The following is a 23,264-nucleotide window of genomic DNA, read 5'->3' on the forward strand; positions in this document are numbered from 1 at the left end:
GGAATCCGAATCCGGCCCAAAAATTCGACGGATTCCCATCCCTATTACAGACAGTAAGATTTATAATGGGAAGAATGCCCTATCAAAGTACTTGGGATGCTAAAGTTGTTTACACCCAGATACTTGTTTACAATATGATTCTCACCTCTTTGCAAAAGTAGGTGAGCCACTGTTATAGGAAAGCAACAGTCATTTTATTTATGTGCTTTCTGAAAAGAAAACAATGTAAGCACATAAATTGATTAATATGATTGTTGCTTTTCTCTCACAGAAATTTGGTGCGTGGTGGTTTTGCAGTCTTATCTTCACAGTGTACTCCCTATAACAGAGGGGTACTTTACAGTATGTTCTACCGTTTCAGTGCTTTGCTTTTATGGATGTTGTCATCCTTATTTTTTTTTACAAATTACGAACGAACAATTTTATACCTATAAGAGGGGGACTTTCCAATACCTCTTTGGGTGACGCCCCTAGAGGCTAGAGCAAAGCTGCTGGAATATTTAATCATACATAAATAGATGAATAAAAACTTAATTATGAGGTAGGTACTTTTTACATGATTAAATTGGGGTAAATTTTCTTAGGGGAGGTAATTAAGTGGGGGTAATTAACACCCAAAACAGATTTCAAGGGGGTAGAAAAAATTGCCAGCATGCATCGCGTGCCAATTTACCATCCCTTACCCCCTCACAAATTGAGTTTTTTTATACCCCCCTTTAAATAATAAAGGTTGGACAACCTTGGATTAGTATACTTCTTTCTATATATACTAGCGGCTACGCCTCTAGAGGCTTCTAGGGGGGGGGGGGCGCACTTGAGTAGAAGGGAATTGAATTGGATAACCCAATTGCTTAATTTAGATTTTAAAAGAAAAATAAAAAAATATTTGGGAGGGGGATTTTTTTTTGGGGGGGGAAGGGGTTGATGCCCAATTTTAATTTTAGTTTTAAAAAATTTTAACCCTTACAGCTTGGGCCCCAATTCCCACCTTAATAGATCGGGGGGGGGGGGGGGCTCCAAGAGCCCCCCCCCTCTATCTCGGCTCCTGTTACAGATAAAGACGTAAACATTTTTTCTGGTGGTTCATGTGTATTTTTAGAGAAAATTACTTTTTCTAGTCATAGCAGCCAGGCCGCTCCTTAGCCGCTTTTTAGCGGCCAGCCGCTAAATTTTAAAACAGCTGTAGAGCGGCCAATTTTGCAGCTAGGATGACCAAATTTTAGGACGAACTTTTATTTTTCATAACAAAAAAATTACTTTTTCTGATCATCGCCAAAAAACGGCAAATAACGGAAACCGCCATTTTCGGCGGTTACGGCGGTAAAACGGCAGTTGGCGGCGCCGATTAATATTTTTATCTGTTTGGTGTTGATCAAGGATTTACCAAAAAAATTTATAGGACTCTAGCTGTAATAGAAGCCACGATATTCATGATATATGTCTGTAGTAAAAGCCGGACAAAAATTGGTCAAAATGTCGGTCAGGGAGCGGTCAAACGGTCATAACACATTTTTTCTCAGAAGGTCATTGATATCTAAGTATTCACCAAAAAAATTTTAGGTTTCTCCTTATACACAAAAGTCATAATGTAGAAATTAAGATTTTTTAAAGAATTTTTTTCTAATTTTGGTGCTACCCAACCGACTTTGACTGGACACCATGACCGATACAGACCAGATATCCTAATAAAATCAACTCTTGCTGACGTATAATTACTAAACTTAAAAAGTCATGAAGTCACAGCACTCCATCTTACCTACAAAAAAAATGAGATTGAAAAAACTAGAGGGGGGGGGGGGGGCTCTTGGAGCCCTCCCCCCCTATCTGTAAGGGTTAAGGGGGGGAATTTTTTTCTAGGGGCGATTTGGAGGGTGGTGGTACCCTCCCCCAAAATAGTTATTAACCTTCCCGGGACCTCTGAGAAGTTACCCTGTTAAGTTATTGGAAGGAATATGGAGGGCAGAAAAATAGCCTAAAACCATACCCGGACTCTTTATAAAAATGTAATAGAATATAACCATCTGGGGACCAATAAGAAGCTTCCATATAAAGGAGGACCATATCGGTTCAGCGGTCAGCGAGATTCTTCCCTACAAATAAAAAGCTTACTACTATAATATAATAGGATATCAATTCCCTGAAGAGTAGATCCCAATCAGTTCATCATTTACTGAGATCTTAAGCTTCAGACAGACGGAAAGACATTGTTCTACTTTGTAATATATATATATATATGTGTGTGTGTGTGTGTGTTTAATGGTACGTTATTGTACGTTATTTTTTCAAAAAATGTACGTTATTGTGTTCATTGTAATTTTTTTGTAGTACGTTATTTTCAATATTAATATCAAAAAGGCAGTGGTCGCCCTGTAGTTATTTAATAAAGAATCATAATATAAAGAAGTAAAATAAGAGGTTGCTCCTCTTTTTTAGAGGTTGGCCCCTCATTTTAGGGGGGTGGCCCCTCCTTTTTAATGGAGTGGCCCCACCTTTTCAGGGTTAAAACACCTCAAAATAGAACATAATTCTGATTATTTAATAAAGAATCATAATATAAAGAACTAAAAAAATAAGAGGTTGCTCCTCTTTAGAGGTTGGCCCCTCATTTTAGGGGGGGTGGCCCCTCCTTTTTAGGGGATTGCCCCACCTTTTTAGGGGTGTGCCCCTCCTTCTTAATGGGGTGGCCCCTAGTTTTCAGGGTTATAACACCTTAAAATAGAACCTAATTCTGATTATTTAATTAGGAATCATAAAAAGAACTAAAATAAGAGGTTGCTCCTCTGTTTTAGAGGTTGGGCCCTCATTTTAGGGGGGTGGCCCCTCCTTTTTAGGGGATGGCCTCTCTTTTTTTGGGGGGTGGCCCCTCCTTTTTAGGGGATGGCCCCTCTTTTTTTGGGGGGTGGCCCCTCCTTTTTGGGGTTGGCCCCTCCTTGCGAGGAGGTTGGCCCCTCCTTGTACTAGGGTGGCCCTTCATAAGGAGGAGAAAAGTTGGGTTCCAGTTGGGTTCCCAGAACCCAACTACTGCATGTATGGGACTCATGAGAGATCTTTCCATGGGTGAAAGCCTAGACTGCCATGCATCTAGCTACATGGTCTTTAAGACTCCCTTGCCTTAGTTACTTCAGTGAAGACCTTCTGTCCTCTCATTCTCTATTACTCAGAAATTCAACATGGTTTCCGCCTACTCTGCTGATTGATATGCTAAAGTCAGGTGAATCTATGATTCCAAATTTAACACCATTTGATAGACCAACTCCCTTTTATTCTTGCTTTGCTAATCCTATATTGTGGTTTCCTGTTAACACCCTCCTTGCCTGTGTTTTATTTTCGAATTGGTTTTTAAAGTCACCATTGAAACACACACTTGAATGAAATCCAGTTATGATCATGTAACCAGCATTCACATTCACTCAAGTCATAAGCTACTATTATTTTCTTCAAGCTACAAGCCAAGAGTTTTTTAGTCATTTAGCTGCTCTTACATTCATGAGTCATATCAACACAATGTTTGAATACACTAACTTACAAATTATCTATCCAGCTTAGAATCCAGTATGTATCTATAATTATTCTGTAGGTTCACCTATGAAAACCTTGTTATGACTTTTACCTAACCTAAAAAAACAGTTTCAACTACTTGAAACTCTATTGCTTCAAAGAACAAGAGTGTCTACCATGGTTCTCATTATGACATTTAATCAGTAGTCTAGAAAATCAGTGTGTACAAAGGGCAGAGACTCAATCAAGACCAGCTATATTAACCTTCTGCAAGCTCTTTTGAACCAGGGACTGGTTGTATATTCAATTGTAGCCTTGTATAGATGGTATTATAGGACTTTGAACATGGCAACTTTGGTTATGGACATCTGTTATACCCCAAGTTGATATTGGTTTGATGTTGAGACATCAAATCAGCCAGGAACCAATGTTGACCAGGATAACTTGTTAATATTTCAAGGAAAACATGGAACAGAATCGTTGCTATTTCTGAAGCATGTTTGTATTAACTTCATTAGTGGAACCTCAGAGGGAGGTCTTTACACAGCCAGAAACAAGAGCTGTTTAGACATCAATTCAAATATTGACTTCAAATAACTCTGATTTCATTTCTAGACTACAAATCTTAGATTATTCAATTGATTCTTAAAGATTTTGTTATTGATGATAACACAGTCCTTAGGTTCAGCTGTATTTACTATACTTTTCTTGCGTAAATTTAGGCTAACTAAGCTGCAAATGTGAGAAAATTGAGATTTTTTTGAGAAAAACTATGAATATTTGGGTAAAAAAGTAATTTTCAAAAAAATCCACAAAAATGATCAGCTGTGATTTAACGAAAGTCATGTACTGAACCGTCATTGTCTCCCGGTCATGGCTGCATAGGTCTTGTGAGACGTATGTCAAAAAAAACCTGTTTCCTATCCAGGACACCGGTGGTATGATTTAGAAAGCGTAGCAACTCTATAATCATTACCAGAATGTCCGTACGTCCATTTTAAACATGTTGATTTTTTTTTACTTTTTTAACAACAAATTTTCAAGTGTTCTATTTATCCGTTTGATCTGATTTTTGGTATATTGATTCCTGGGACAACAAAGAACAATATTATAAGCGAAGCAACTCTATAATCAAGTCCAAAATGTAAGTATGTCCATGATCATTATCCTGTTTTTAATCAGTTTTTCAACAAATTTACTTACAATTATTTTGATTCGACATTTATACATTTATGTTCCGATTTTCTAGTTCAGATACTATACAAGTGTTAATGTCCGTTTGTCCTACCGTTTCAGTGATTCGCTTTTATGGATGTTGTCATCCTTGTTTTTATCTCAAATAACCATTAGTCTCACATTAATACCCAGCCTAATAATCATGGAGTAAGCCAAAGTGGCACCCCCCCCCCTTATTATCAGTTTAACATCATCAGTGTATTCGACGAAATTTTCGTTTAATAACGATTTTCAGTTGTTAATAAAAATAGTTATCTACATATATTTCTTTTCATTAGGCAAGGAACTTATGTAGTGAATATTAGCGTTCTATTCCTATTTTAAAGTCACACACCTTTACGGAATTATGCGAGAAAAAATCCTCTTGATATACATCCCAGTCCTCATTCTGTCATTCGTTTGTCCTTACACCCGTCCGTTTGTCTGTCAAAAACAAGGGGGGGGGGGGGAAGTTTTGCACTTTCGCGTAATCCGTGATTATTAGGCTAGGTATTGATATGAGAATATAGGTTATTTGGAATAAAAGTTTACTTTTGGGTATTACTTCACGTATATTTCATCATTTTTTTGGATAGGTCTCCAGGTTCAGGTGATGCAGGCTGGAAGGTGGTTTCTGGACAGGTAAAATTTTTGAAAATTTTTTGTTTGAAGAGTTATATATGCATCTTTTTGAATGTTATTGACATATTTGAAGAAAAAATTTAAATCGGCCTCCAGGTTCAGGTGCTGCAGGTCCACTCTGGACAGGTAAAAAATCAAATGTTTTATTTGAAGAGTTAGAGGTCAACTTATAAAACAGAATATGCTTCTTTTTTGATATTATTGACATATTTGAAGAAAAAATAAAATCGGCCTCCAGGTTCAGGTGCTGCAGGCCTCCAGGTCCACTCTGGACAGGTAAAAAAAATTTTTTTTTTTTTTTGAAGAGTTAGAGGTCAACTTATAAAACAGAATATGCATCTTTTTTGATATAATTGACATATTTGTAAAAAAATGAAATCGCTCTCCAGGTTCAGGTGCTGTAGGCCTCCAGATCCACTCTAAACAGGTAAAAAAAATATTTTTTTTTGTATTTCAAGAGTTAGAGGTCTACTTAAAAACAGAATATGCATCTTTTTGATATTATTGACATATTTGAAGAGAAAATTTAAATAGGCCTCCAGGTTCAGGTGCTACAAGCCTCAAGGTCTACTCTGGGCAGGTAAAAAAAAAAAATTTCATTTGAAGAGTTAGAGGGCAAATTATAAAACAACTTATGCATTGTTTTAGATGTAATTAACATATTTGAAAAAAAAAATAAAAAGTTTTGGTTAGGAAGGCCTCCAGGTCCCCTCTGGACAGTTAAAAAAAAATTATTTGTTGAGTTACAGGTCAACTTATAAAACACAATATGAATCTTTAGGGTGTTATTAACATATTAAAAAAAATTTAAATCGGTTTCCAAGTTTAGATCCTGCAGGCTTCCAGGTCCACACTGAACAGGTAAAATCTATAGTGAAATTTATCGATTCAGGCTCCAATCAAAATCGGCTTCTAATTTCAGATCCTGCAGGCCTCCAGGTCCACTCTGGACAGGTAAAAATACAACCTGCAGGCCGATTTACATTTTTTCTTCAAATATATCAATAACACCTAAAAAAAATGCATAATCTGTTTTATAATTTGACCTCTAACTCTTTCAATAAAAAGATTTAATTTTTACCTGTCCAGAGAGGACCTGGAGGCCTGCAGAACCTAAACCTGGAGGCTGATTTTAGTTTTTTCTTCAAATTTGTCAATAACATCTAGAAAGATGCATATTCTGTTTTATAAGTTGACCTCTAACTCTTCAAATAAAAAAAAAAATTACCTGTCCTTAGTGGACATGGATGCCGATTTTAATTTTTTCAAATATGTCATTAACATCTAAAAAAGATGCATATTCTGCTTTTTAAGTTGACCTCTAACTCTTTAAATAAAAAAATAATTTTTTACCTTCCAGAGTGGACCTGGAGGCCTGCAGCACCTAAACCTGGAGCCCAATTTTAGTTTTTTCTTCAAAAATGTCAATAACATCTAGAAAGATGCATATTCTGTTTTATAAGTTGACCTTTAACTCTTCAAATAAAAAATTGGATTTTTTACCTGTCCATAGTGTAACTGGAGTCCTGCAGCACCTGAACTTGGAGGCCAATTTAATTTTTTCTTCAAATTTGTCAATAACATCTAAAAAGATGCATAAATTTTTAATTTTTTTACCTGTCCAGAAACGACCTTCCAGCCTGCAGCACCTGAACCTGGATACCGATCCAAAAAATGATTAAATATACGTGAAGTACTATCCAAAAGTAAACTTTTATCCCAAATGACCTATAGGCTCACATCAATACCTAGCCTAATAATCACGGATTATGCGAAAGTGGCAAAACTCCCCCCCACCCCTTAGTGGTTAACTTTGGCTACAGTAGGGGTAGATGAATTATTCTTTTAGTTTGAAAATTCTATAACCGTTCCAAATTTAGGACACTATGGCGTCCGCATTCTGTCATTTATATGTATGTCCATATGTTCGTCTGTTCATCCGTCTAATTAAATTAGCAAAAAATCTCTATTATATGGCTAGAAGAATGGTTCTTGTTTTGGTTATAGTCGATTTTAGGAAGTAATATAATTTCTCTATGTTAAGGGTTTGTATGTCTTGACATGAAAGTACAGTAATCTTTTATTCTGTTTCAATAAGGCATAAGTTTTCAGAAAAACTATTCTTGTTTAAAGGAAATATTCGAAACATCCCGACTCCTGATAATGTTCCATCAATGGCAGATAGATTTTCGAGGTACAGGTAAGCTTTAACTAAGTTTTATTTTTCTTGGTCACATGCATTTAATTTAAATTAGTATTAAGAAGGTTTTTTTTGGCTGGTTAGGGGATATTTTATCTTTACCAGTCACAAATGCCAACAAAAGCTTATTTTATTTAAAAATAAAGTTGCAACCTTTCACATACAGGTAATGGCTTATGTAATATAATATATTATATACATATTATTGTGATTTTAGATAAGAAAAATATCCCCAGAACTACTCTACTCAAATGGTTAAAACTTTGAAATTTCTGATATTATTCATATTGAAAAGAAATTTTTTTAAAACACTGACTTAGACCTCAATTAAAACTTTTGAACGGTTTTAAAGGTGTATATGATTAATATACATAATAGATTATTCTAGGTTTTCAATAAATAGTGTACAGGACTCGGCAGCTGCGCGTCAGCTGTGACTAAGCCGTAAATTTAAACCCATATTGATGCTTTAACAGATTTTTGATAAGAGGGATTGTCATACTTGGATTCAAAATTTCAGTTGATATTTAAAATTGTAAAAGGTTTTCCTGAGGTTTACAGGCTGCCGAGCCCTATTATAACATGCAAAATAGGAAAGAATTTATTCAAGATTTTAAATACCTTTAAATTAGATAAAATGATTTTATGTAATGATGATATTAGTCAGAATATTCCACTTTCAAATTAATAGAAGCGCATCTACTTTATATTAAGTGCTAACGGCTTTTTTGATAGGGACAGAGAAGGGCAAGAAAAATAGCCTAAAACCATCCCAAGTCTTAAATCTGAAAATAAAATAGCATAAAAAACAACACAGGACTAATTAAGAGAACCCAATCGGTTCAGTACTTATTGAGATCTTAAGCTTCAGACAATAAACCTAACTTCTTTATATTATAGAATATCTAAGAGTTGTTGTACGAGATCATGTATTATAACTTACTTCCTTGTTGATTGATTTTATGTGACATTTTCTTTGACCTCTCTGCTATTACATATTAAATATGAGTTTTAATACATTTTTAAAGATGTTACATATGAGTCCGAAATGCTAGAGTCGATCATAGAAAGACAGAAGGACAAAAATTTATAATAAAAGCTAATTTGTCAGGCTTAGAAACCAAAACTATTTCAGAGAATTAACAAGAGACATACGGTCTCAGTAAATTATAAACTGCTCATTAGTGTATGGAATACTCACAAACATTTTCGTACATCTCTTGAATAGCAGCTTAGAAATGCATGTTTCCCCAAATATCATTTCTTATGTACAAATGGACAGATGAACAGACCTACGGGCATTATGATTTAAAGAGTAGCTTCACTAAAAAAAATACCTGGAAAGGTTGTATTTCCTTATATACAAAGTAACAAGCTTAAGATTTCAACTTCCAAATTTTCAAAGCTTTTCCCACTCCTTCAATATAGAGCCCTTAGGGGCGCAGCCTTTAGTTTTATATATATGTTATATTTTATCATTTTAATTGACAGTATTTTGACTTTTTATTAGCGTTTAATATGTATTAATAAAATTAAGCATCACCCCTTTTTAAAGCTAAATTTCTACCTTGGGGAACTTAGTTTCCAAGAGATATCAACTAACCTTGAAGTATGAATACTTGAATTTAATCAGGGCCTAAATAACTTTTGGAAACTTGCTTCCCCAAGTTAGAAAATCTATTAAACGTAAAACATACATGTTATTTTTAGATGCAATTTGAGGTGCTCTTTGATTTTAAATTACAGATTTATGACATCTTTTCTAATTTTTCTTGGCTTTTTTAAGTAGAAACATCTGTCTATATCAATAAAATGTTACATATCATTTAATCAGCTTTCAACATAAATTTATTCTAGGAAAAAGTAGGAAAAGCAATGTTCGATGATTTTAATGAAAAAAATCACTTTTTAAAAACATTTCTTTGACCATGGTCGGCAAAATGGCTGTATTTTGCCTAATTTTGTAGTATATAAAAAAATCTGTTGTATGGCAACTTTTGAATGGTAATGCTAGCCTTTGGGACATTTAACTCAAAATTGAAGAAAAATAAAAAATGACCAAAAATTCTACTGTGGGGGGGGGGGGGGGGGGTTGGCTAATACGGTAATTTTTACGTTTAAAACAAATCGGGTAAATAATAATATTTTCAAGATGGTAAATTGGACTCAATGCAGTTACCGAGGAATGCCCCACCGTGGGGTAAATCCGTTAGCTTTTAAAACCGAAAAACGGCCAAACAAGCATGAAAAATCATAATTAGTAAAGGCTATAGGGATTATCAAAAAAAAATTCTTAAGGATCGGACTATTTCTTCTTTGTCAAAAATAAGAAGGGGGTAAGTTCTGATGAAGAAATTTTTTTTTTGAAGAGTTAGAAGTCAAATTATAAAACAAAATATGCATTAAGATATATAAGTTGAAAAGAATTTTAATGTTAGATGGAGATTTGAAATCTGCATCAAATCTTAAGGACTTTTTATAAAACGCCCTCTAACATTAAAATTCTTTTCAACTTATATATCTTAATATGCATCTCTTTGAATTTATTTACACATTTGAAGATAAAAGATGCGTATTTTGTACTCTTCAAAAAAATTTTTTTTTTTTTATCTTTACCTGTCCAGAGACAATCTGGAGGCCTGCAGCATCTGAACCTGGAGGCCAACTCGCAATTTTTTTTTTAAATAGAAAAACTACATCCCAAAAAAAAACTTTTTTTGTTTTATAATCTATCCTCTCACTTGTACATAAAAATTTTCTTACCTAAAAAGGGGGGAGGCGGATGTGCCACTTTCTGAAACCAAAAGTATAACTTGCAAATATGATTTCTGCGGATTTTCTAATTTACATAGACGTTTTCTATACATATTCCTCTTTCCAAAAATACCTCTCTTGTCAAGATTGTATAAAAAAATCTTTATGGTCGAGATTCCATAACTGTGGGCATTTAAGGGGGGGAAGTTTTGACACATTTGCGTAAACCTGGCACCTAGGCTTTATCTTTGGACTGAGAGGATAGGTTATTTGAGATAAAATCATTCTTATATAATGAATTTCACGAAGTTTTAAGATTTTTTGGATAGACCTCCAGGTTCCGGAGCTGCAGGCCTCCAGGTGGTCTCTGTACAGGTAAAAATGAAAAAAAATAAATTTTAAGTTACAGGTCAACTTATAAAACAAAATATGCATCTTTTTAATGTTATTCACATATTTGAAGATAAAAGATGCATATATTTTGTTTTATAAGTTGATTTGTAATTTTTAAACAAAAATAATTTTTTTTATTTTTACCTGTACAGAGAGCACCTGGAGGCCTGCAGCTCCGGAATCTGGAGGTCTATCCAAAAAATCTTAAAACTTCGTGAAATTCATCATATAAGAATGATTTTATCTCTAATAACCAATCCTCTCAGTCCAAAGATAAAGCCTAGGTGCCAGGTTTACGCAAATGTGTCAAAACTCCCCCCCCCCCTTATTTCTCAGGGAATGTGCGGATGAGATATATTGGAGCGATGAGGATACTCAGTCCGAAGGATCAATAGGTAAAAAATTGCGAGTGATGTACTTTATTCTTACACTAGCGGCTACGTCCTTAGAAGCCTCTGGGGGCACTTAAGGTGGGAGGAGGAAAAATCGACCACCTCTCTCCCCCATTTTCAATTTTGGGTTTAAAAAGAATTTAGTTGAGGTCATCTTTCATTGAAAGGGTGAAGATACCCTCCCCCTAAATGCAGTGTGTTTTTTTATAAGAACTTATTTGAAAGCAATTTTACCCCACTTATAGTTTTCAGAATTTAATGATTAATGGCTTATTTTCTTCGTTTTTTAAGGCAATTAATAGAACAACAAAAAATTATTTCAGTTTTTATTTAAAAAGTACAGTAAAATCTAAAATTCAAAACTTAGGTGTCAACATCTAAAAATGGTTTTAGCGCATTTTTCTTATGCTCAAATAATCAACCTTTTGCAAGAATGGCTGCTAAACACTTCAAAGTTGAGATATAGAGCTAAAAATGTATACAGATACTATTAGGGACATGTACTAGAACATATCAAAGTTTGAAAGTCATATCTCAACCAGGTAGGGAGTACTGGCCCCCCAAAGTCGACTATAGAAAATCCATTTTTTAAAGAAAAAAGCGCTAAAACTATTTTTATATGTTAACACCTAAGTTTTGAAATTTAGATTTTACTGTACTTTTTAAATAAAAACTGAAATATTTTTTTGTTTTTCTATTAATTGCCTTAAAAAACAAAGAAAATAAGCCATTAATCATTAAATTCTGATAACTATAAGTGGGGTAAAATTCCTTTCAAAAAAGTTCTCATAAAAAAAAACACACTGTAGTTATAAACCTTCTCTAGACCTATAAAAAGCTATACTGTAAAAAACCATATATATTCAGCGGTTAGCGAGATTCTTTGCTACAGACCAAAAAAAAGCTTACTACTTTATATTCATACACTATCGACTTCGCCCCTAGTCTCTAGGGGCTTTGCCCCAAGAGGTTTGATCAACCTATTTTTGTGTTATTTAGATTTAAAAAGAAAAAGTAAAAAAAAAATTTTTTTGGGGAAGGGGGTTGTTAATAGGGTTGGGCCGGATACTTTTTTGGCCGGATACCGGATATCCGGCTGATTTCAAATGCCGGATATGCGGTAACCGGCCGGATATCCGGCCAACGCCGGATATCCGGCCAAATTACCAGATATTAAAGTAGTAAAAAAAATTTCTTCAGAAATCTTATATAAATTTACATAAAGTTAAACTTATTCAGAAAAAATGTTCTTCTAGCTTCAATAATAAGAAAATTATAGCCATTTAAGATTTTAAAAAGCAGAGATTTTTGGTGTAAAGTATAAAAAAATTATAGAGCCGGATATCCGGCTGGATAGTTTCAATATCCGGTATCCGGCCGGATATTAAAAATGGCCGGATATCCGGCCACATCGGATATGCGGCCCAACCCTAGTTGTTAATATTAATATCGTGTGGGTGAGTTGCACCAGGACTGAACAGTCAACTTGTCAACTCAAGGCCAGACTCTTGGTCCTTCACCTCATACCCGTGGTTCAGTACATTGCAGACAACCAACCCTTTGATTGCACGATCTTCGTCTGGAGATCCTAACTGTGCATGGTAGTGAGTTTTGCCTGTTTGGGAGGCATTCCCCCTACTCAAACTCTTTGATTTCCTGTGCCGAACAGAGCAGGTAAGTATCATTTTTAATGTCTTTGGTATGACGCAAATTCGAGTTTACATCCTTCCCATCATTTCCCTTGACACTTTAATTAGGGCTTGTGGGTAATTTACATTTCAACCTTATTGATGGTGAGTTAAGGTTTCGTGATTTTCGTCACGATATTATTGCGACTTTTCATGCAACCAAGGCACAGGACGTAGCATTGTTTTGACAACGACACAATGAAGTCACATCAAATCCTAGGGACTTTACAGTCAACCTAGTATTCAAGGATGACTCCCAATAGATGAACTAACAAACGCCACTAACACACTAGCTAGCTAATACACAATGCTAGTCCACAGGGACTTTTCAGTCAACCTATGACTGAGCCAAATTTTTCGATCCCTAGTGTACCATGCCAAGGACCACCCATGCATACCTGATTTAGGGCTAAACTTCCCCCCTACTCTTACTCCAAATCTCTAATGCCTGAAAGAGCAGCAGTAGGTACTAATTTTTACGTCTTTAGTATTGATGCGGTCTGGGGACTCGAACCCGACACCTCCCCAACAGATAAGCGGACGTTAAACCACTGAGCCATATCTGCGGGTTGGGAAGGGGGTTAGTTGACCACTCTTTTTTAATTTTAGTTTTAAAAAGGAACATAAATTTTGTTTTTTGAAGGAAGGTGGATTTATTTATGGGAGAGGGGTTGTGGGTGTCCCACCTATTAAGAAAATAGCTAAAAACCATCACAGGACCAGTAGGTAAATTCCCTGAAGAGGAGAACCCAATCGGTTCAGTGGTTTCTGAGATCTTAAGCTTCAGACAGACATTGTTCTACCTTGTATTATAGATAAGAGTGTGCGTGTTTGCTTGGCGAAGGATCTGGAAAAGGGGGAGGGTTTAATGCAACCATCTCGTAATCAGTGCACAAATGGCACTTAGAATCCGAATTTTTTATGAAACTTGGCATGAGTAATCCTTGGTAGGTCTATTTTCCTTAAATATAACAAAAAGTTTGAAAAGTAACGACTCATCCATCTAGCCATTTTTTATCTATTTTTAGGGCAAATCTATCAAAAGCCTTATACAAACACCATACTCTAAGCTACTCCCAGCCGGTAAGCGACTGGTACTAGAAATCTACAAAATGTTTTTTGGTATCATAAGCTGATAGCTGTTACTTTTCAAACTTTTTCTTCGATTTGTTAACTGTATTGACCCCCCGCCCAAACCTTTTTTTTATATAAATTGCTTCTCCTTAAGCTTCCTTAAGGTCATGGGCAGGTTTATAAAGGTTTGTTAAAAAGTACAGGAAATTTATAATTTAAATTAAAACAAAGATGACAACAGCCATAAGTAGTAAAGCTAAAAAATTATGGATGGATATCCGGAAAAATTAACTTTATTGCAGTTTCATAAAAGTACAGTAAAATGGGTTATAGGAAAATAGAAAATTATTTTATTAACATGTTTCCTTGTTTATAGATATTAATGTCAACAAATCCAGGGATCTAAAGGGATAAGTTAATGGTCGAAAAATTTATGAACTTATCCAATAATGATACACAACATTACCCCTTCTGTAGATTACAATTAGTGGTTTAAACGTTTGGACACTCAACATTTGAAAGAAAAAAAACAATTAAAATTCAGTAAAAGTTGCTAAACTAATGGATAATAAAACATTGTTATAAAGCTTTGGAAACTAGTGTAATAAACAGCTTAATGTCCCCTCCCTCCCTGAAGCATATCAATTGATATATAAGTATTTCATTGATAATTTATTTAAGGGGAGGGGGTGAAATGTGGTGACTTGAAACATGACATACTAGCAATTTTATTTTGGGCGCTACTCCCTTAGTTTTAGAGATAATTGGGTAAGATCTTTTGGGTTGTGTCAACAATCACCCCAAATTTGGTATCTTTAAAATTAGGCAATTTGGAATCATTTAAGAAAATGTTGTTTTTTTGGCAGTGGAAAATGGCGGTTACAGTAAAATCTAAATTTCAAAACTTAGGTGTTAACATATAAAAATAGTTTTAGCGCTTTTTTCTTTAAAAAATGGATTTTCTATGGTCGACTTTGGGGGGCCAGTACTCCCTACCTGGTTGAGATATGACTTTCAAACTTTGATATGTTGTAGTACATGTCCCTAATAGTATCTGTATACATTTTTAGCTCTATATCTCAACTTTGAAGTGTTTAGCAGCCATTCTTGCAAAAGGTTGATTATTTGAGCATAAGAAAAATGCGCTAAAACCATTTTTAGATGTTGACACCTAAGTTTTGAATTTTAGATTTTACTGTACTTTTTAAATAAAAACTAAAATATTTTTTTGTTGTTCTATTAATTGCCTTAAAAAACGAAGAAAATAAGCCATTAATCATTAAACTCTGAAAACTATAAGTGGGGTAAAATTGCTTTCAAAAAAGTTCTTAAAAAAAAACACACTGTACAAAGCAATTTTTTAGTGTAAACTAAATTCACTGATTTCTCTTGTTGGTAGTTACAATTTAGAAAACATAACAACTCCATAACCACTGATTTTTTGAACACCAAAAAAGTGATGTTTTAAGCAATGCATCTTAATAATCAAGTTTTAATATTAAGTTTGTCTAAAACAGTGTCCTGTATTTAAGCATTTTGCAACAAATTTACATATAATTTTGTTCAGTCAGGGATAAGGGATGGGAAACCTGCCCTAAAATTAGGTTTGGGCCTAGCTTTGAATGTGATATTGCAACTTTTATTATTTCCTATTTAAATTAATCAATTGGCGGCTGATCCTATTGGCAATTGCTCCTAACTAATAGGGTTCGGTTATATGGGCTTGTTTTGTATTAACTAGTGGGCGATAGGTGGCTAGTGATATAAAAATCGCAGCAAACTGCACTTTTAAGATAAAATTTTAAATTCTTAACATATTTCTGCTACTAAAAAGATCATAGATAAAATATAATAAGTGGTGTTTGATCACATCAATTTATTATCAAATCTGCTCAGAGTTACACATTCAAAAAAGGAATCTATAGAAAAACAAAAATAAAGGGATTATTTTTAGTAGCAAAGCTACTCTATAATTTTTAATGTCTGTCTGTCATCGCAGGGCTAAAAAAACTGGTTTTAATCTTATATTTTTATATTCTTAGAAAACTGGCTACAATATGATGCTATACATAAGGGGGGGGGGGGGGGGTTAATGCAACCATCTCGTAATCAGTGATTAAATGGCACGTAGAATTCGAATTTTCATCTGAAATTTTGCATGAATCCTTGGTAGGTCTATTTTCCCTAAATCGAACAAAATGTTGGAAAAGTAATGGTTAATGGCTGGCGGCTTAGCCGTTTTGCCAATTTTTGCTAATCTTAAGAGCATATTAGTCACGAAACCTATCTCCACATAATGCTTTTTGTCGCTCAAAAACCTTATCAAACGGTTCTTGCCGGTAGCTGTTGGTCCTAGAAATTTTAAAAATGGTTATTGCTATCATTTAACATGAAATAAACCAAAGATATGTTTTAAAAAGTTGATTCCTACGTAATTAATGATGAATTTGCCCTGAAAATAGGCAAAACACGGCTGAGCCGCCAGCCGTTACTTTTCCAACTTTTTGTGCGATTTAGGGAAAATAGACCTACCAAGGATTACTCGTGAAATTCGAATTCTAAGTGCCATTTAATCATTGATTACGAGATGGTTGCATTAACCCCCCCCCCCCCCCCTTTTAGTATGGCTGAGAACCGGTTCTAATCCACTGGATATTAATCGGTTTTGATGTGATACAGGAAAATAATTTCTATATTTTCAAGGTTTGTTAAGAACCGTAATCTTTTTTCTCGTATTCATTCGAATCCGGTGGATAGGAACCGGTTTTCATCCATACGAAAAAACTATGTCTAGCATTATATCCAGTTTTCTACGGCACCACGGGGCTAAAAAAACTAGTTTTAATCTTATAATTGTACATTCTATATCCGCGGAAAGCCGTTTATAATACGATACGAGAAATAACTATTCTCGTATTTATTCGAATCCGGTGGATATGAACCGGTTCTCATCCATACGAAAAAACTATGTCTAGCATCGTTTTATATCCAGCTTTCTACGAATATAAAAATGTACAATTATAAGATTAAAACCAGTTTTTTAGCCCCGAGGTGCCGAAGGCACATCGGGGCTAAAAAACTGGTTTTAATCTTATAATTGTACATTCTATATCCGCGGAAAGCAGTTTATAATACGATGAAAGAAATAACTATTTCAGTTCAAAAAGGTATTAGTTTTCATGAAATTCAGTCTTGTATTGTTGTTATAGTAAATACTAACATTGTTTCTACATTGTTTCTACTAATAACTTAAAATAATATTTTAGGATTAGAAATGGAGCCCCGTGGAGAACCTTTGCATTTAGAAGCCAGGCCAATTTACTTCCAAAATTCATTTTCAGGGTATTAAAAATATTTTCATCTTTTTGTTTAATTATAACTCTCTATTAAAATTTTTTCTTCTTATTTGGTTAATTAAGAAAATATAAGAAATACAGAAAAACTTCCAATTTTGAACATTTACGAATAAGCTTGATTCATTGCATCAAGATTCAACTTATATGAGCCAATGGTATTTTAATGGTTTACAGTCCTAATTTCTTAATGTATGATCAAAAGTATCACACGTTCTTGTTATCTATACAATTTTACACCTGATAAAGTTATCAAAAAGCTCTTGGTAAAAAAAGATTTTTTTTCTCATATTTTTTTGATGGTTATATTATGTCTTTCTGGAGAATGATATACAAAGGTTGAAAGGAAACAAGTCAACTAAGGCAAGGGGGAAGGGGAGCTTTGACACATTTGCGTAAACCTGGTGTATAGGCTTATCATTCTTATATAATGAATTTTCCCAAGTTTTAAGTTTTTTTTTAATAGGCCTCCAGGTGTTCTCTGGCCAGGTAAAAAAATTAAAATTTCTTATTTGAACAGTTAGAGGCAAGTTTATAAAAAAATACAAGCTTCTTTTTTATATTATTTACATATTTGAAGAAAAAATTACAATCCGCCTCCAGGTTCAGGTGCTGCAGGCCTCTGGACAGGTAAAAAATCAAAATTTCTTATTTGCACAGTTAGAGGTAGTTTAATAAAGCAACGTAAGCTTTTTTTAGTAGCGAAGCTACTCTATAATTCACTTTGTTCGTCCGTCAGTCAGTCCGTCAGTCAGTCAGTCAGTCCGTAACGCTATGGGGGAAATGGGATTTACTCAGCTCCTATAAAAGATAGAATGCTGAAATTTTTTGACAACATTCCCATCATGAAGGAGCACAATTGACTATAAAACATCTTTGGCGTTCTGACCGATTTTTAGCAGGTTTTAGGCTATTTTTATATTTTTCACATTTTTCTCCATATCTTCAGTGTTTATGGTCCGATTTTCAAAATTTTTTCAGTTACAGATATCAAAATTAAATTTCCCGTCGTTTAAAGGAACAACCATAAAGGCCAGACTGCCTTTTTAGCAGGTTTTAGGCTATTTTTATTTTTTTCACATTTTTCTCCATATCTTCAGTGTTTATGGTCCGATTTTCAAAATTTTTTCAGTTATAGATAACAAAATTAAATTTCCCGTCTTTTAAAGAAAACAATCATGACGGCCAGACTGCCTTTTTAGCAGGTTTTAGGCTGTTTTTTATATATTTAACATTTTTCTCCATATCTTCAGTGTTTATAGTCCGATTTTCAAAATTTTTCAGTTATAGATATCAAAATTAAATTTCCCGTCTTTTAAATAAAATAACCATGACGGCCAGACTGCCTTCTTGGCAGGTTTTAGGCTATTTTTATATATTTAACACTTTTTTCCATATCTTCAGTGTATATGGTCCGATTTTCCAAATTTTTAAGTTAAGGATTTAAAAATTAAATTTTTTGTCGTTTTATTAAAACTACCATGACGGCCAGACTGCGGTTTATCAGGTTTTTGGCTATTTTTATATGTTTTACTTATTTCCCCATATCTTTGTTTATTTTGATGCAATTTTCAAACTTTTATGGGATATCAGTATCATAATAACTTTTACTATTGTTATGAGCATCTTTAATATAATTTACTTTGACCATCGTCATCATGCAAAATAAAACAAGGTTTCATGTTTATTTTATCCAATAAATCTATTCTTGATTTTAGTAAAAACCTTTTAAATCTACCTGTACGTATTCCCATCAACGATTTTTTGTGCTTCGCTACTTATGGATGTTGTCATCCTTGTTTATATATTATTAATTAATGAATTGGGGGAAACGTGATTTTCTCGGCTTCTATAAAAGATAGAGAGCTGAAATTTTTTGACAACATTCTCATCATTTAAGGAGCACAATTAACTATAAATCATCAATGGCGGGTTTTAGCAGGTTTTATGCTATTTTTTATATTTTCCAAATTTTCCCCATAATTTTAGTGTTTATGGTCCGATTTTCAAATTTTTTTTAGTTAAATATATCAATATTAAATTTCCCGTCATCTGAAGAAAACAACAATGACGGTCAGACTGCCTTTTTGCAGGTTTTTGGCTATTTTTATATTTTTCCCCTTTTTTCTTATATCTTTGGTGTTTATGGTAAAATTTTCGAAATTTTTTCAGTTAAAGATATCAAAATTGAATTTTCTGTCGTTTTAAGAAAACAACAATGACAGTCAGACTGCCTTTTTGTAGGTTTTTGGCTATTTTTATATTTTTTATATTTTTACCCATATCTTTGGTGTTTATGGTCCAATTTTCCAAAGTTTTTCAGTTAAAGATATTAAAATTAAATTTCTGAAAAACAATTAAAAAAAGAAACAATGGCGGCCAAACTGCCTTTTAGCAGGTTTCTGGCTATTTTTATATGTTTGACATATTTCCCCATATCTTTAGTATTTTTTTTCTCCAATATCAAAACTTTTTTGAATTAACAGTTTCAAAATATTTTTCCCATTGTTATGTGCATCATAAACGTCTAAGGGGGGGGGGGGTAATTGAATTTGGGGGTGCACCCCCAAAATTTTGAATTTTGAATTTTTACCCCCCCCCCCCAAATTAAAAAAAATGAACCTGGAGGCTGATTGTAATTTTTTCTTCAAATATGTAAATAATAAATAAAGAGAATCTTATGTTGTTTTATAAACTTACCTCATACTTTTTAAATAAGAAATTTTAATTTTTTACTTGTCTAGAGACCACCTGGAGGCATGTCCAAAAAATCATGATACAAGAATGATTTTATCTTTAATAACCTATCCTCTCAGTCCAAAGATAAAGCCTATACACCAGGTTAACGCAAATGTGTCAGCACTCCCCCCCCCCCCCTTTTTTTCCCACAAAAAATATCAATTTTTAATAGCATACAATACAACTGATTGGACTGGTTATTTGCCTTTTTTAGGTTGTTATTAACTTCTTTACTCACCCTTATCAATGAAAGGGATTAATTATGATAGTTAGATATATGTAAATAATATATAAACAGAAGCTTATGTTGTTTTATAAATTTACTTCTAACTGTTCAAATAAGAAATTTTGATTTTTTACCTGTCCAGAGGCCACCTGGAGGCCTGCAGCACCTGAACCTGAAGCTGATTGTAAATTTTTCTTCAAGTATGTAAATAATATATTAACAGAAGCTTATGTTGTTTTATAAACTTACCTCCAACTGTTCAAATAAGAAATATTTAATTTTTTACCTGTCCATGGACCACCTGGAGGCCTGTCCAAAAAATCATAATATAAGAATGATTTTATCTTTAATAACCTATCCTCTCAGTCCAAAGATAAAGCCTATACACCAGGTTTACGCAAATGTGTCACCACTTCCCCCCCCCCCCCTTATTTCTTTTTATTCCACAAAAAATATAAATTTTTAATGGCATACAATACAACTGATTGGACTGGTTATTTGCTTTTTTTAGTAGCGAAGCTACTCTATAATTCGCTTTGTCCTTCAGTCAGTCCGTCAGTCCGTCAGTCAGTCAGTCCGTAACGCTATGGGGGAAATGGGATTTACTCAGCTCGTATAAATGATAAAAGGCTGAAACTTTTTGACAACATTCCCATCATTAAGGAGCACAATTAACTATAAAACATCGATGGCGGTCAGACCACTTTTTAGCAGGTTTTAGGCTATTTTTATATTTTTTAGATTTTTCTCCATATCTTTGGTGTTTATGATCCGATTTTCAAAATTTTTTCAGATATAGATATCAAAATCAAATTTCCCGTCGATTACAGGAAACAACTATGACAGTCCAACTGCCTTTTGCAGGTTTTAGGCTATTTTTATATTTTTCAGATTTTTCTCCATATCTTTGGTGTTTATGGCCCGATTTTCAAGATTTTTTCAGTTATAGATATCAAAATTAAATTTCCGGTAGTTTTAAGTAAACAATCGTGGCGTTCAAACTGTCTTTTCGCAGGTTTTTGGCTATTTTTATATGTTTTACATATTTCCCCATATCTTTATTGTTTTTGGTCTTATTTTCAAACTTTCAAACCAGAATCAAAATAATTTTTCTCATTGTTATGAGCATCTTTTATGTAATTTACTTTGACTGTCGTCATCATACAAATAAATCAAGGTTTTGTGTTTATTTTCTCCAATAAATCTATTCTTGAATTTTAAAAAATTCACTTTAAATCTACTTGTATACGATTTTTGTGCTTCGCTACTTATGGATGTTGTCATCCTTGTTAGGTTGTTATTAACTTCTTTACTCACCCTTATCAATGAAAGGGATTAATTATGATAGTTCCTCCACCCCCTTTTTGACAGTCAATCCTTTGGATTTATAAGGTGGTTTATTATGCTTTTTATAAAAAAATAATCATAATTTTTGAAATTTTATGTTAATCTCTTTTTTTCAAAGTTAGGGTTATGAAACAAAAAAAATTACCCAGTGCTATATTTATATTTTTTATAAGGTGTTTTATATAAAACAATTTTGCTTAAAAAGTATGTTTTTAAAAATTGAAATCTAAAAAGATTTAAAAAATATGTGTAAAAATGATAATAGTATTTACTTTTCAATGGTATCAAAAATTTGTGTTTGGCAAAAACGACAATTGTATTTGTTATTTTTAAAATCTGAAAAATTTTATCTGTAAGAAATTGCAAATGTTTGCAATTTTTATTTTGCAACACCTGAACCTAGAGGCTGATATTATTTTTTACTTCAAAATTTTAAAAAATATTTAATCTAACTGCTTATTTTTATATACATATAAGTAATGTCTATATGTACCTCTAGGGGCACTTGAGGAGAGAGGAGTTGAATTCAATTTAAATTTAATTTTAATTTTTGAAAATAAACCTTTTTTTTAGGGGGGGGGGGGGTTATTTTTTAAACTTTATTTTAAGGATTTATCAATATGTTTAAGGCGTTCTCCTCTTCGAATTATTTTGAAATTTTTAGACCCCCCTCCTCGGACAGAACAACTATTTTAGGTTAGGTTAGGTTTTAGGCTAGGGAGCCGAGCGCTGCGGCTAGGCAGGCGAAGCTCTGAAACGCTATGACAGACGAACATTAACTCTTATTTAAGTGTCAGAACGGAATATACAAAACAGTAATATTTATAAAAGTTTTGACAAAATTATATTTGAATTTGTTGCAAAACGTCTTAAATACAGAATACTGTTTAATGACGTACTGACATTTTAAAGACTTGATTATAGAGATGTTTCGCTTATAATATTGTACATTATTATAATAGGAATCAGTACTCCAAAAATCAGATTAATTGGAAGATTAATATTATTTCATATGAAAAATTGTTTAGAAAAAGTAAAAAAATCAACATGTTTAAAATGGACGTACGTACATTCTGGTAACGATTTTAGAGTTGCTACGCTTTATAAATCATACCTAACTACTACAGTCATCATGCAAAGTTTGAAACGGACGGACGGATCGACGTTAATTCTAGAAAAGCTTCGATTTTAAAAATTTGCTGTTTATTTTATATACGAGCTGAGTAATCCACTTTGCCTCTGTACTACACATAATCAGACATACTTAAATTATAGAGTAGCGCTACTCCCAGAAATAGTAGAGTATTTTGCTGCCAAATTTGGAGTGACTTTTATCAAATAAGACAATTTTATTCTAATAAATGGCCGAAAAATGTATTTAATCTTTATAATTTTCTACTTCAGTGGATACTGTATCTGTGAACGACCAAAGACCCTTGTGTTTTGCAGTTTCTGTTGCTATTCTGTCAACGATTCAAGAGTTAAAACTCCTTGTGTGGTAATTATATTTTTCATGAGTAATCCTTGGTAGGTCTATTTTCCCTAAATCGTTTCATAGCGAAATTCGGATTCCATTTGCGCATTGATTACGAAAGAGGTGTATTAAGGGGCGTCGTGACTCAGTGGTAACACACTGTGGTACGGTGGTGAGAGTTCGAGTTCAATTCTTCATGTGGTGACTCGAATTTCTCTACGCAATAATAATCACGCAACTTCCCCTGCTTGTATGAGAAGGGGATTATT

The 23,264-nt window shown here is 33.5% G+C and overlaps 1 protein-coding gene across 21 annotated transcripts in view; it reads left to right on the forward strand.

Annotated features, from left to right (window-relative positions):
- The window catches only part of LOC145329180 (uncharacterized), a 201,103-nt gene that overhangs the window by 176,470 nt on the left and 1,369 nt on the right, over positions 1-23,264 (forward strand). For 14 of the 21 annotated variants that reach the window (XM_080173217.1, XM_080173247.1, XM_080173309.1 and 11 more), the window contains 4 exons: positions 7,489-7,555; positions 11,039-11,097; positions 17,123-17,198; positions 22,926-23,019. In XM_080173217.1, coding sequence (XP_080029343.1) covers positions 7,489-7,555; positions 11,039-11,097; positions 17,123-17,198; positions 22,926-23,019 — 296 coding nt within the window. Of the gene's footprint in view, positions 1-5,309; positions 5,356-7,488; positions 7,556-11,038; positions 11,098-17,122; positions 17,262-22,925; positions 23,020-23,264 lie in introns of those variants that run through there. The other 7 variants (XM_080173234.1, XM_080173255.1, XR_013882818.1 and 4 more) reach the window with 5 other exon arrangements.

Source organism: Acartia tonsa, chromosome 1 (genome assembly GCF_053477335.1).
Source record: "Acartia tonsa isolate MP-2025a chromosome 1, ASM5347733v1, whole genome shotgun sequence".
NCBI classification, from domain to species: domain Eukaryota; kingdom Metazoa; phylum Arthropoda; class Copepoda; order Calanoida; family Acartiidae; genus Acartia; species Acartia tonsa.